A 13,087-nucleotide genomic window follows, 5' to 3' on the forward strand; every position below is an offset into this window, starting at 1 on the left:
AGAGAATGAAAAACATATTCAAGTGCCCCTTTAAAATAAAATTCTCAGAAATGAATAAAGAATGATTATTATCTATTGGAGAGTTCCAGCACTATTTACCTACTCTACTAGCCATGATCTTATAAGACTCAGATTCAGAAATGGCTTTATCTCATTCAAAGACTCCTAAAACCCGAATCCATCTACCTTTTGGTTTCTACCGATTCAATGTAGATCCCCCAGGAGAACAAGTGGATTCTCATTATAAAACTGCACCCAATTTTTCCCTAGTTAGCCTTATGAAAGAAAACACAAGGCTACAATATGACATAGAACTCTCCGCAGGGGAAGAAACCAAATCCTATAGTACTCGTAACAATAAGAAACACGTGGGGCTTCCCTGGTGGCGCAGTGGTTGAGTCTGCCTGCCAATGCAGGGGACACGGGTTCGAGCCCTGGTCTGGGAAGATCCCACATGCCGCGGACCAACTGGGCCCGTGAGCCACAATTGCTGAGCCTGCGCGTCTGGAGCCTGTGCTCCGCAACAAGAGAGGCCGCGATAGTAAGAGGCCCGCGGCACCACGATGAAGAGTGGCCCCCACTTGCCGCAACTAGAGAAAGCCCTCGCACAGAAACGAAGACCCAACACAGCCATAAATAAATAAATAAATAAAAGAAACACGTCTAGAGCTACCCATAGGCTGTGCATTGTCCTTTGATATGAATGCAAAAGCGAGAACAATTCTTTAACTTATCTTGAAATATTGTTCTTTTTGTCAGGGGAATGACATAGCACCAGTCAATTACAATGTAACAATCCCATTTCCCCACAATTCCATTATTTCTCAATAATTATACCAGTAGGAATTCATTGTAACTTACATTAAGTACAGAGAATAAATTTTTTTTAAATGAGGGAAACAGAAGAAAAGGAAAAGGAAAGGAATGCTGGACATGTTCTCTCTCTTCATCTGGGTGATGGTTATGGGGTACATATGTATGTAGAAGTTCACTGAGCAGTACGCTCAAGAGCTGTACACTTTTTGACTATAAGTTATATCTTGATAAAAAGATTTTTTTGAAAAAGGAAAAGGAGAGAAAGAAAAAAAATGCAAATCCAAGATCAAGGGTAGTATTTAAAATTCCTTAAATTTTTTACCTTTCATTAAACAAATATTTATTGAACATCTTAGAAAGGAACCTTCCTACACTGTTGATGGGAACAATTTCTTTAAATACTTAGTGAACAAGTTATTTAGAAAAATTCTCTTTGTTCAAAAAGAAAATAGTTTAAATGCAAGGGTAAACCTGTGGTAAAGATAAGACAATTGGTAAAAAAAAAAAAGTAAAACTCTAGGAAAATCTATCTCTGTCACCCAAAGTCATAAATATGTGAAAGCAAGAACAGAGAATCCTAAGGTAATTACACTAAGCCTAGAGCGGGCTGCACAAGTTTTGACCAGGCAGCAAACTTCCCACCCTTGTTTCATACCAACACCTCCACAGCTCACGCTTATGCACAACTCAACCCACTTAAGGAATCAAAATTAAAGAAGCAGAGAAATTAAGAAAGACTCTCTAGGATATTACTGCCTCTATTTCCTACAAAATGGTGACAGAAGTGGCTGGCAATACCACTTTCTTCATCAATCTAGGACAGATAGATAGTCACAAAGTCCACTTTAAATGGTCTGAGATCACCTAAGATAAGAATGCTAATTAGGGGGCATCTTACAAGTCGATGAACAACCAAAACAAACAAGCAGCTTTACCTGTCGGCCTTCATCAGAAGGTTGGGTGGCAGCTCCAGGAGCTGGTTGTGCTGTACATCCAAGACCTCCACTGAGGTTCTTTCTAGCCTTTCGGGAAGCCTTGTCAGCTGGTTGTGTCCCGCCAGTAGTTTCCGGAGACTACTATTACAAAATAAGCTGTGCAAACAGGGACAAAGACAGAAGGAAACTTACTGAGAGCTCATTTGGGATGAAGATTTCAAAATGAATAGGAGTAGGAAAAGACTTAAAATGATCTCTCTAAGAAACCTAAATTCATTCAGAGCAAGTGCAAATTCACTTTAACATAAGCTCAAAGTTGGAGCTGTTCATATTTCGATACTTTCCATACTTAAAAAAAAAAAGAGGGTGGGAAAATCTATGAAAAGGAATATTTAACAAAGCAGCTCTACTTAGTGAAAAAGAAAACGGGTTTCATAGAAGACACCAAAGGCAGTAGCCTAGTCTTGTTACACTCACAAGGCAAACCGTGAAAGGCCGTAGGCTTCCCCAGGCAGGGATTACATCTGGTATCGCCCTGGAACGCGGGGGGTTTTACCCACAATAGAATCTGAATAAATACAGTTGAGCAATTTTTACTTACAAGGTCAACCTTCAGTAAGGATTCTTTTGGCCAGTTAAACTTTTACCAATGACAACTGAAAAAATGCTACATTTTCCTCAGTTGCATTTCACAATAATTATTTCTCCCTTTCCTCACTTCCCTAAATCTGTATCTTTCTATTTTCTCTTTGGTTTAATCCTAGACCAAAGTAAAGACTCCCTCCTAAAGAGAATATAACTCACTCAATGCAGTATTTTCTTTTGAGCATCAAACAAGCTATTGGGAAGCTTGACTGTGTTTTTCTTTTACGGGTTATCAAAACTGCAACAAATGATGAATATGTGTTAATCTTATGTAAATCTGCTTTATGATCACGTAAGACCTCAACAGTCGTAGAGAATAAAGCAGGTCCTGGGTTAAACATAGAAATCTGGGGACTGTGGGAAAATGTTATAATTTGCATCCGGATCACATTGGAATGAGAACTCATTTACACTGCTGTCAAAGAATGAGGCTTCCTCACCCACCTCCTGTTTCCCACCATTCTGACCTCACTGACATCCAAAGTTCTTAAATCACTCTATATTACAGCTGTAACTTTATTCACTTTAAGTATCAAAACTAGATTCTTTGCTCACAAAGATGCTAGCAACCTGTCTCAACACTGTGACACCGTGGGCCCCCCTTAAAGATATACCTGACTTTGCAGGTTTAGATATTAATGTGACAAGACAATCTGTCCAGGACTGTCATTCAGTCACAGCTATCACAGGGGCCAGTCTTTGTAACGCTCACTTCAACCTAATAATTCGGGATTTGGTCCACCAATTTTACTGTCTTGCTGGGTCTGGTATACAATTTAGAATTCTTAGAGAGTAGAATGGGATTATTTCTCTCTCTCTCTCTCTCTCTCTCTCACACACACACACACACTTCACCCTTACATAGATAACTGAAAGACAGGTTACAAAATCTTTATCTTCATTTTTCCAGATAAGAAAGGAGATTTGATAACTATGGGATGAGTATAAATGCGAGTAACTGGATTTGTTCAATTCTTTCGGATACTATGAATTAAAATAATTCAAATAGCTTCTTTTCCTTTCAGTACAGCTCCACTGCTAAACATGAATTTCTCTTTTCTCAGACCCTTCACACACATCACCTAGACAAACAAAGCTTGAATGTTAAACCAACTTCTAACCAATCACTGTCTTGGCCTGGATATTAGATCAAAGATAGGGCCGATATAAAGTTTGCAACTAAACAACACCATAAATGAGAAAACATGTATTGTTTTTGTCCCATGTGTTAAAAACACAGACATACACAAAAACAAACACTGTTTAAATTTTTTGACAAGACAGCATTTGGATTTGCTTTGAATAAGCATTTGTTTAGATCCCAAAAAAGCCTGTACTAATGCAGAGCAAATCAAAGATTAATTAACTCTGGGGAAAACTGGGTAAGATATCAGTTATCTTGTATTTATTTAATTGTTGGTTTATTTATATAATATCTTTGTTGTAGCATACAGTGACACAGAGGCCTTAGACTCCAACGTGCTATATGTGTTAAACTGGGGAGGTCAAAGTAGGGAAGAGAAAAACAGACAGAAAGATAACAGTACAAGATTTTTTTTTAACAAATTATTTTTCCTCATTAGTAGTAGCCTGTTTTCATTTTTGCTGCTTGTCTTCTAAAAGGGTCTCTCTCTCTCTCTCCCCCTCCTTCACACACACACACACACACACACACACACACACACACACACACACACACATCTGTCCACGGGGCACATCACCAAAGTCCTTTTGATAATGGTGACGGGCTATACTGGGTCACCTAAATGCTCACTCAACATAAAACTCTAAAGCAAAAAGCATTTTCAAATGGATTGAATTTACAGGTATAACATATGGCTGAGAAACAAAGAAAAATCAACTGAGCTTTCCAGGGATTGAAAATGTAACTCGGACTTCTTCCACAAGAGCTAGACTCTAACACAATGTTATCCAACAGAAATACCATGCAAGCCACATACGTAATTTAAAACTTTTTAGTAGCCACATTTTAAAAAGTGAAAAGAAACAAGTAAATTAGTTTTTACAGTACACTTTTTATTTGACCCAATATATCCAAAATACTATTTTAGCATGTAATTAATATACAATATTATTGAGATATTTTGCATCCAGTGTATATTTTATACTTCAGCACTTCTCAGTTAGGACTAGTCACGTTTTAAGTGCTCAATAGCCCCTCAGCTAATGGCTACTGGCTATCATAGTGGACAGCTGAACTCTGACACATTTACTGGGCTTACTAAGCAGGTGTATTTCATGATCCTTGTCCTTTACAAGAGAACAGAGGAATACGATCATAAACCTTTAAAGATCGTGTATCTAAGTTTACTCCAAAATAGTGATATATTTCTACAATTTTTCATTGATATTTTTTACTATATATGGTTAAAAATAAACGACTTACTCTGTTCAGTGACTGGCTGAGAATAGTGGAAATACCTAGACCTGAGTTGTGGCAGCCACTAGGCACAAGTGGCTATTTAAATTTAAATTAATTAAAATTAAATAAAATTTAAAATTCAGTTCCTCGGTCACACTGTCCACATTTCAAGTGCTCAACAGTCACATGTGGCTAGTGGACACTGTAGTGAAGAGCACAGATACAGACCATTTCAGTCACCACAGAAAGTTCTTCAGGACAGCAGTGGGATAGACTCCTCTTCCGGTTATTAATTGCATGGCTGGTCACTAACAGTCCAATAATATTTTATGCCATAATGAGCCAACTTGAAGATATCTGTCTAGATCTATGGATACCAGATATCATCATGTGGCTGCTTTACAATCTTGCCATTAAAGTGAATATTATGAAATAAAAATAATAACACGTTAAGAGAGAGAAGAGAAGGAAAGAGAAGTTCTTCGACCTTCTACTCCAAATTTCACACAAGAAAAACAGAATCTAGTTTGCTTTTTCTGGTTTAATGATCTAATAATCAATTTTTTTTTCAGGGTTACATTCAAATAAAACCAAAAATTATTTGTGGGTAAGGCAGACATGTAATACAATGGACAGAAGGCAAAGATTCTGAAAGAATTAAGATTTCAGAGGTGAACAAATCATACTGTTTGCTGAGTCTCTGAACATTTCTTTTGGCTTACTGGAAAATTTCCACCAAGCATCAACCGCCACGTGGCTTTGCGAAGTCTGGCTCGGAGTCAAAGCCTTGGTCTACCCATCACTGCATGATGGAAGATTGTGCCTCGAAGATACCATGAGAGGTAAAAGATACTAAATAAGGTTTTATTATTATTTTTCTGGCCGCGCGGTGTGGCATGTGGGATCTTAGTTCCCCAACCAGGATTGAACTCGTGCCCCCTGCATTGGGAGTGCAGACTCTTAACCACTGGACCGCCAGGGAAGTCCCTAAATAAGGTTTTAGAACAAACTCTTTCAGGGGTTCATAATAACAAATTAAACACTGAATCAGCAATTTTTTCCATTGCTCATCTAATTTGAGATTCTCTAACTTAATGTGTAATACTCACCGTGCAGGAAGTTCACATATTTGATTATGGCCAATATCCAAAACTTCTAGCTTTCGGCTTTCACATACCCACTCAGGCACGTTTTCTAAACGGTTCCTAAATATAAGAATATACAATTCTTTTTGATTGGAATTTGGCTTAAAATATGGTTCAAAAGTCAAAATAATTATATAGCACAAATAAAACTTCAAGTGAAATACCCAATTACAGTGAGTATCAATCAAAAGGACATGTGTATTCACTTTAATCTGAAGCAAGATGAACTGTGATAAGGAAGGAATAAGAAATAAAGAAAGAGTAGCAAAGAACACAGTCACATCATCTGCATCATCTCTAAAGCCTAAAAAAAAGTCTGGTTCCCAGAATTACTATCCCAAAATGTCTATAAACCCATGTAAGCTTCGGGAGAAGATGTCTTATATTGGAAAACAAACAAACAAACACATATACACACACTTCCAGTTAAGGTAAATAGTCAAATGGTATAAAATAGTTTTATTTTCCAATTTGCATTTTTACCCTGAACATGAAAAATTTTCTTAACTCCAGAAGGTACCATGAGAGCAGTGCCATAGACAAATGGAAAGAAATGGCAGCAATGAAAAGATACACTGACCCTTAAGTTCAGAATTAATTACTTGAAAACATTTACTTAGGCATTAGATAGTAATTATAATTACCAGAAACAAGTAAACTAAACCAATGGTAACTTAAATTGTTAAATGAATTGACCACGTCTTAGATAAACCTACTATATTTGAATGTCTCCTTAGTCACAGATGGTTAGCTTTTTACCTTCTTTTTAAAATATGTGAAATGACTAGGCACAAAAAATCTAACATGGTATGTATGTTATGACTACAATTCTTTAAAAACAGATGAACAAGTCTGTGAAAAGTATGATGCTTGGAACAAGGATTATATTAGAGTAAAAGTTTTTGCTATTATATCAACTTTTCAATTAAAACATAGAAAAGAAGGCATTATTTTCTGTTTAGTGTTTATATAGGTACACACGGTTCTGGCTTTGAAGCTCTACAGATTGACACACTTAATTACTTTATTGTACAGTAGTTAATCCCTAAAACATCTCAATACGATAGGTGAGTGAAAGTACCCTTCAGTATAAGTAACCTCACCATATAGCAATAAAATTCCTCTTAAGTGATAAAATAACCTAGAACTTTGAACTTGAGGAGCTCTAAGAACCTAGTAAACACTATAATGAGTAACAGCTCAGTTTCTTTAGAGAATGTAAGTACACAAGAGAGGGTGAAATACCCAGAGCTATGTGAGGGGAAGCCGAGGTTTTTCTAAGAGAATATCCTGCGGTTTGGGAGGTGGATTAGGCAGAGCATGTTACAGTAAAGATTCTGGACACGCGAGTTAAAAAAAAGATGAATAGCATTTAAGTGCAGAATTCAGGGACTAGCATGACATAAGAGTTTCCAATTCAGTCTCACTTAGGGGTTTCAATGGGAACCGTTTGCCAATTATATAGTATAAATAAAAGAAAAATAGATTCACTCTATGGCCAATTCTCTCGAATAAATCTGTTCAAGATATTTATATGCACCCATGTATGCAAACCCCACTCCTGTACTCTTATTTAAATGCTGAAGATAGTAATATTCAAGGCTGACAGAAAAAAAAAAGAACTTAGGTAGTGTCTGACTTAAAATTCATTAAACAGAACTGTCTGACATGAACTTAGTAGGAAATGTATGAAGCACTACTCATAAAGGATTTTATAATTATAAATTTCTAATAAAACTAACTGTAATCATTCTCACATCAGCTAAACTCTGACACATTCTGACATAATTATGATTGAGAATATTATTAAAATATCTAGGTTTGTGTACTTTCATGACTAAAGGCAAATTCTGCACCTGACACATCACGTATCAGTTGTATCAGATTTTACACACTGAAATGAGTTAACAGTTGTCACGTTGACAGGGCCACATGCTCCCATGTACTGTGGTCATTCAGAAAAGTCTTGGTTATTACCTTTGGAATTAAGTTAAAAGTGAGTTTCAATTTAGTGTGTTGAGATTATGAAAGTCTAATTTGTGCAAATACATGCTTTGGGCCCTCAGGAAAAAGTCTACTACAATATTTGTGGGAACCAGAGTACACATGACACACTGTAGCAGTGAATTTGTGTAAAAGGTGTTCACAAGTGAGCTGAGAAAAGTGAGCAGGCTGTATGGAAATCTTACTTTGGTCGTCTCAGCCACCACTTTTTAAGAGTTCTTAGTAAGGAGATGTATGTACAAAACGGAGGCAAAAAATCAGAGAGCTATATATAGCACAACATATATTTTTAACGAAATTAACAACATTTCAGGGAAAGACATGAAGATATGGTTAATATAATTAAAGAAGTACTGGACCTTCCAGCCATACAACCCTCAGCTGACTAATCTTTCAAGCGTAAACCTGGCATTCAAACCGGTGTCCACATCAACATCTTGATTCTCCTGGTGTAAACTATAGTATACAAATGAAGTACATATTTTAACTGACAGATAGTTGCATGCATTTTTCAGAGGATAAGTATTCAACACTAGTGAATACCTTCAAGATACATAAAAAGTTCTTATGCCAAAGTTGAGACAGAATCTTCTAAATAATTTTCAAGCAGACCCCAGAGTGCTCTAGGACTTGCCTTCTTACCTTGAAACATCCATGTAGGACAGATAATTCGGAACTGGGTAAACGTCAAGTTGGACAAGTTCTAGGAAGCAGAAAACAAAAACATTACCATTCAAGTGACACAGAGACTCTTTTTATATGTAGAATATCATTCCTGTGCTTTATTCTCCCTGGTTTGTTTAGGTTAGGAAATACATCCATTTGTTTAACTTTGAAACTATAGGAAAGTACAAAGAACTTCTAATTTAATCACAAGATCTTATTCAGAGACTGAAATAAATCACTCATTCTACTTCCCTACCTCTTTCTTATCCACTTACTGTGGCACTCCTCTTGTTATGCATGCTAAATTTTATCTGGAAGATTAACTGTATGAATACCATTTTTTGTTTTAAACATTCAGGGTTCCTTCCATAAAATCAAATGCACCCTGGCTTGTGCCTTTTTCACTCTACTGGAACAGCACTCCTGAGGGTCACAAATGACGTCCTCTACTCAAATCTGGAAGCCCTTCCTCAAAACTGTACGAAATGACACCTAGGGTTTTGTTTCTCAGATAGAGTAGTTTCAAGATGTCCTTCTGCTTCTCTAAACCCTTACCAAGTAAGTACTTCAGAGGTTCAGCTTCTCTCTGGTTTCCTACTCTGGCCCCAGCTAACTGTGAGGGTTTTGGCGGTCTACTTTTGGTACTGGGTCTCTTCTCTTTTCTAGTTACCTTACTTCCGTGGCTTCAGGTACCACCTATGAGCAGATGTCTTAAATCAGCATCTATAGTCCTGACTGCAGATTACCACCAGCTCACACAAAAACCACTGCAGTACCCTGGATTAGTGGAAGAGTGCATCATTCCACTCTTCTCCCATAAGTGCGCTCTGCACACTGCTTTCATGTTAACAGTCTTAGAGCATCATTTCCATCACATGCCTCCTCCACTAAGAATCTCCACTGGTTCTCTACAGCTTACTGTACTAGCTTCAAAGCTTCACCAAGGTTCACTCCAAGCCATGCATCCCATAAGTACTTCTCACCACTTTCCAGCAGGTACCTATGAGTTTAGAATTCCCTGGGTTCTTCCATCTGCCGAACAAACCACATTCAGATTCTTTCCTTTTCAACACCCATTTCGCACCTCCCGGCTACCCATATCCTATAACCCTTTGGTGACCTGTTTGATGATCTGAGGTTTGGTTTGTTTCTCCAGTGAGAAGACAGTAATCTCATTAAAAAAAAGAAAAGAGGGCTTCCCTGGTGGCGCAGTGGTTGAGAATCTGCCTGCCAATGCAGGGGACACGGGTTCGAGCCCTGGTCTGGGAAGATCCCACATGCCGTGGAGCGACTAGGCCCGTGAGCCACAATTGCTGAGCCTGCGCGTCTGGAGCCTGTGCTCCCCAAAAAGAGAGGCCGCGATAGTGAGAGGCCCGCGCACCGCGATGAAGAGTGGACCCCACTTGCCACAACTAGAGGAAGCCCTCGCACAGAAACGAAGACCCAACACAACCATAAATTAATTAATTAATTAAAAAAAAAAAAAAAAAAAAAAGAATAAAGAGACTTTAAAAAAAAAAAAAAAAAAAAAAAAAAAAAAAAAAAAGAAAAGAGAAAAAGAAAAATCCCTATCCTTTAGCACTCTTGCACTACACTATGCGTAAAACAAGTGCTTGATAAATATTTGTTCAGCACGTAGTAGTAAGTACTTGTTTCCATTCAGTTGTCTGATGGGAGGGAATGGAAATCTTCACTTCAGCAAACATATGCCCATACGACCTTTTCTGTTTTAGAACTGCCATGATTTCCAAATTCTAAGGAGGAGACCTTATTAAATGAGTAAGACTCTTGCTCTGTGGTGTCCCTGTGGGTATATAATTTGGGTTTCTCTTAAGGTGAGCTCCTTTGTTGGTGGAGTGGGAAATCTGAGACCCTGAATGGAGTCCGTAACAGACCTCCCTTTCACTTTCATTCTCCAGATTTACTATCTTTTTTTTTTTTTTAATTAATTTATTTATTTATTTATTTTTGGCTGTGTTGGGCCTTCGTTTCTGTGCGAGGGCTTTCTCTAGTTGCGGCAAGTGGGGGCCACTCTTCAACACGGTGCGCTGGCCTTTCACTGTCGCGGCCTCTCTTGTTGCGGGGCACAGGCTCCAGACGCACAGGCTCAGTAGTTGTGGCTCACGGGCTTAGTTGCTCCGCGGTATGTGGGATCTTCCCAGACCAGGGCTCGAACCCGTGTACCCCTGCATTGGCAGGCAGATTCTCAACCACTGTGCCACCGGGGAAGCCCCCCAGATTTACTATCTTAACAAGGTAGCCCAATCAACAGTTCACCCCCCACCTTCCCCCCGTCTGCCCTTCAAGGAGAAGAGCCAAATCACAAGTGGGAGTAACCTATCTAAATATCACGATATGAGAAAAACAAATTAGGAACTATAAAATCTTCCTTTTTGATTCCTTTAAATACCAAACCAGGATTCTTCTTTTATGATTTTTGTCTTAGCAAAATTGGAAAAACTTATTTTCCTAAATGAGGAAAGAAAAATCAAAGTGAGGCAGAGAAGATGGCGCTGAGTAAATTCTTAGAACCAAAAGAGAAACTCTGGGGACTTCCCTGGTGGCGCAGTGGTTAAGAATCCGCCTGCCAATGCAGGGGACACGGGTTCAAGCCCTGGTCCGGGAAGATCCCACATGCCGTGTAGCAACTAAGCCCGTGTGCCACAACTACTGAGCCCATGTGCCTAGAGCCTGTGCTCTGCAACAAGAGAAGCCACTGCAATGAAAAGCCCGCACGCCGCAACTAGAGAAAGCCTGCATGCGGCAATGAAGACTCATGGCAACCAAAAATAAATAAATTAAATAAATAAATTTAAAAAAAAAACAAAAGAGAAAATCTGATGTGGTCTTTGTTACATACCATTAGAAGAGGTATACAGTGCTTTTAGGAAATAGCCACAGATGTTTAGTGTCACCAGTTGATTCCTTTCACAGTGTAAAACTTCAATGTTGTTGAAAACCATAGCATCTAGATCACCAAGCTTATTGTCGCGCAGATCAAGCTGAGTGACGTGAGGGAGAAAGTCCACTTCATCTGCTATTAGCTTCCTAATTAGGTTCAGTCTTGAGAGGAAAAGGACAAAAATAGAGACTATAATTAACTGCAATGTTATAAATAAACAGTCACACCCTCATATGGTGACTAACAAGAAGGACTCAGGTCTCACTCTGTCACGGTCCTCCATGATTTCTTTAATCTCAGTATCTGGCTTTCCTTAACTAGCCAGATTCTCTGGCTATTTCTAGCTACAATTCCATGAGGTCTTAACCTTGACAATATAATCTGAAACACAATTTAGATCATTAAGGCTGGAAGAGAAATATGCATATTGATTTCACCTTAGTTCATTTCAACGGAGAAAAAAATCATTTGAATGTTTATTTCCAAAGAATCTGGTTGAAAGAACACGAGAAGCAAAACCCAGAATAACCCATTAAGCACATTACAACTACATGGATATTTCAGGAAAGAGAGAGGATGAGTGAGCAGGTAGATGAGCGGCCATAAAGGACAGAATTAATCGGTGAACTTGGAAAAAAAATAATGAATGGGCGCCAAATACACACCAGAGACAGGTGTGCAAATATATCTGAATTTTCAGTTGGTTCTGGACCAAAGATTAATTACCAAAACTATCTCCAATTTTAAAATACTACTTGAAAGAGCAAAGTGCAGAAAATACTGAAATTTGACACGTAGGATTCACTGAGAAATCATAAAACAAAGGACAATAATGGGGATCAACAAGTTCAGGGCACAGGGAAAAACTGGCAGAGCCTCAGTCATAAGAACTAGTTAGCTAATAGACTAAAGTTGCCATGAATGAGCTGCCAAGAAGATAAGTAAGTAGTAATGGGGACTAGGAATCAATGTAACAAAAACACATTTGGCTTCAAAGTGGAGAAAAACAGATGAAAATCTCAATTCCTAGTTTGCTAGGCTACGCCCAACTCCTTTACAAACAAACAAACAAACAACAGAACCTCCTGCTTCTCATTACAAAGCCAACAGAGTGCTGAGATCATGCACTTGGTTAGAAGAGCATTAATACAAAGGCAGGAGGTTAGAAAAAAGCCAAGTCTTCTCTGCAGTGATTTTCTGCCCTTTGAGAAAATAAAATAAAATGAGGGTAACTAAAATTTTACTAGCAGTATCATAAAGCCACTGAAACACAAGGAAGAGTGACAAGACAGCAAAGAGCTAGGACTTGTCAACCTGCAAGAACAGCATATTGCCTCTTCAAATGTCCCCAAGATGATTTTTTTTTTTTTTTGCTCCTTTTCTTTTCTATTCCAGGTTGTAAGATTAAAAAACTGGCCTCAACCCAGCAATTTGCCTATCTCCAAATGCTCACTAGATTACTAGAATATGTACACAGAATAAAAAGAAAAACAACCCCAAATCTAATTTTGGATATAAGAGATTGCAGGAATTGAAAAAATGTCCCATGATCTCCCTAATCTACACTTTAAATTATCTTCACGTGGCACTA

General features: G+C 38.2%; 1 protein-coding gene across 1 annotated transcript in view; it reads right to left on the reverse strand.

Moving 5' to 3' along the window:
* Positions 1–13,087, reverse strand: part of PHLPP1 (PH domain and leucine rich repeat protein phosphatase 1) — a 214,813-nt gene that overhangs the window by 40,493 nt on the left and 161,233 nt on the right. Inside the window, exons 7-10 of the mRNA XM_082416908.1 lie at positions 11,455–11,657; positions 8,571–8,631; positions 5,889–5,984; positions 1,752–1,907 (exon numbers count right to left, since the gene is read on the reverse strand). Coding sequence (XP_082273034.1) covers positions 1,752–1,907; positions 5,889–5,984; positions 8,571–8,631; positions 11,455–11,657 — 516 coding nt within the window. The remainder of the gene's footprint in view (positions 1–1,751; positions 1,908–5,888; positions 5,985–8,570; positions 8,632–11,454; positions 11,658–13,087) is intronic.

The sequence above is a fragment of the Balaenoptera physalus genome (assembly GCF_965194825.1).
Source record: "Balaenoptera physalus genome assembly, chromosome: 12".
Classification (NCBI taxonomy): domain Eukaryota; kingdom Metazoa; phylum Chordata; class Mammalia; order Artiodactyla; family Balaenopteridae; genus Balaenoptera; species Balaenoptera physalus.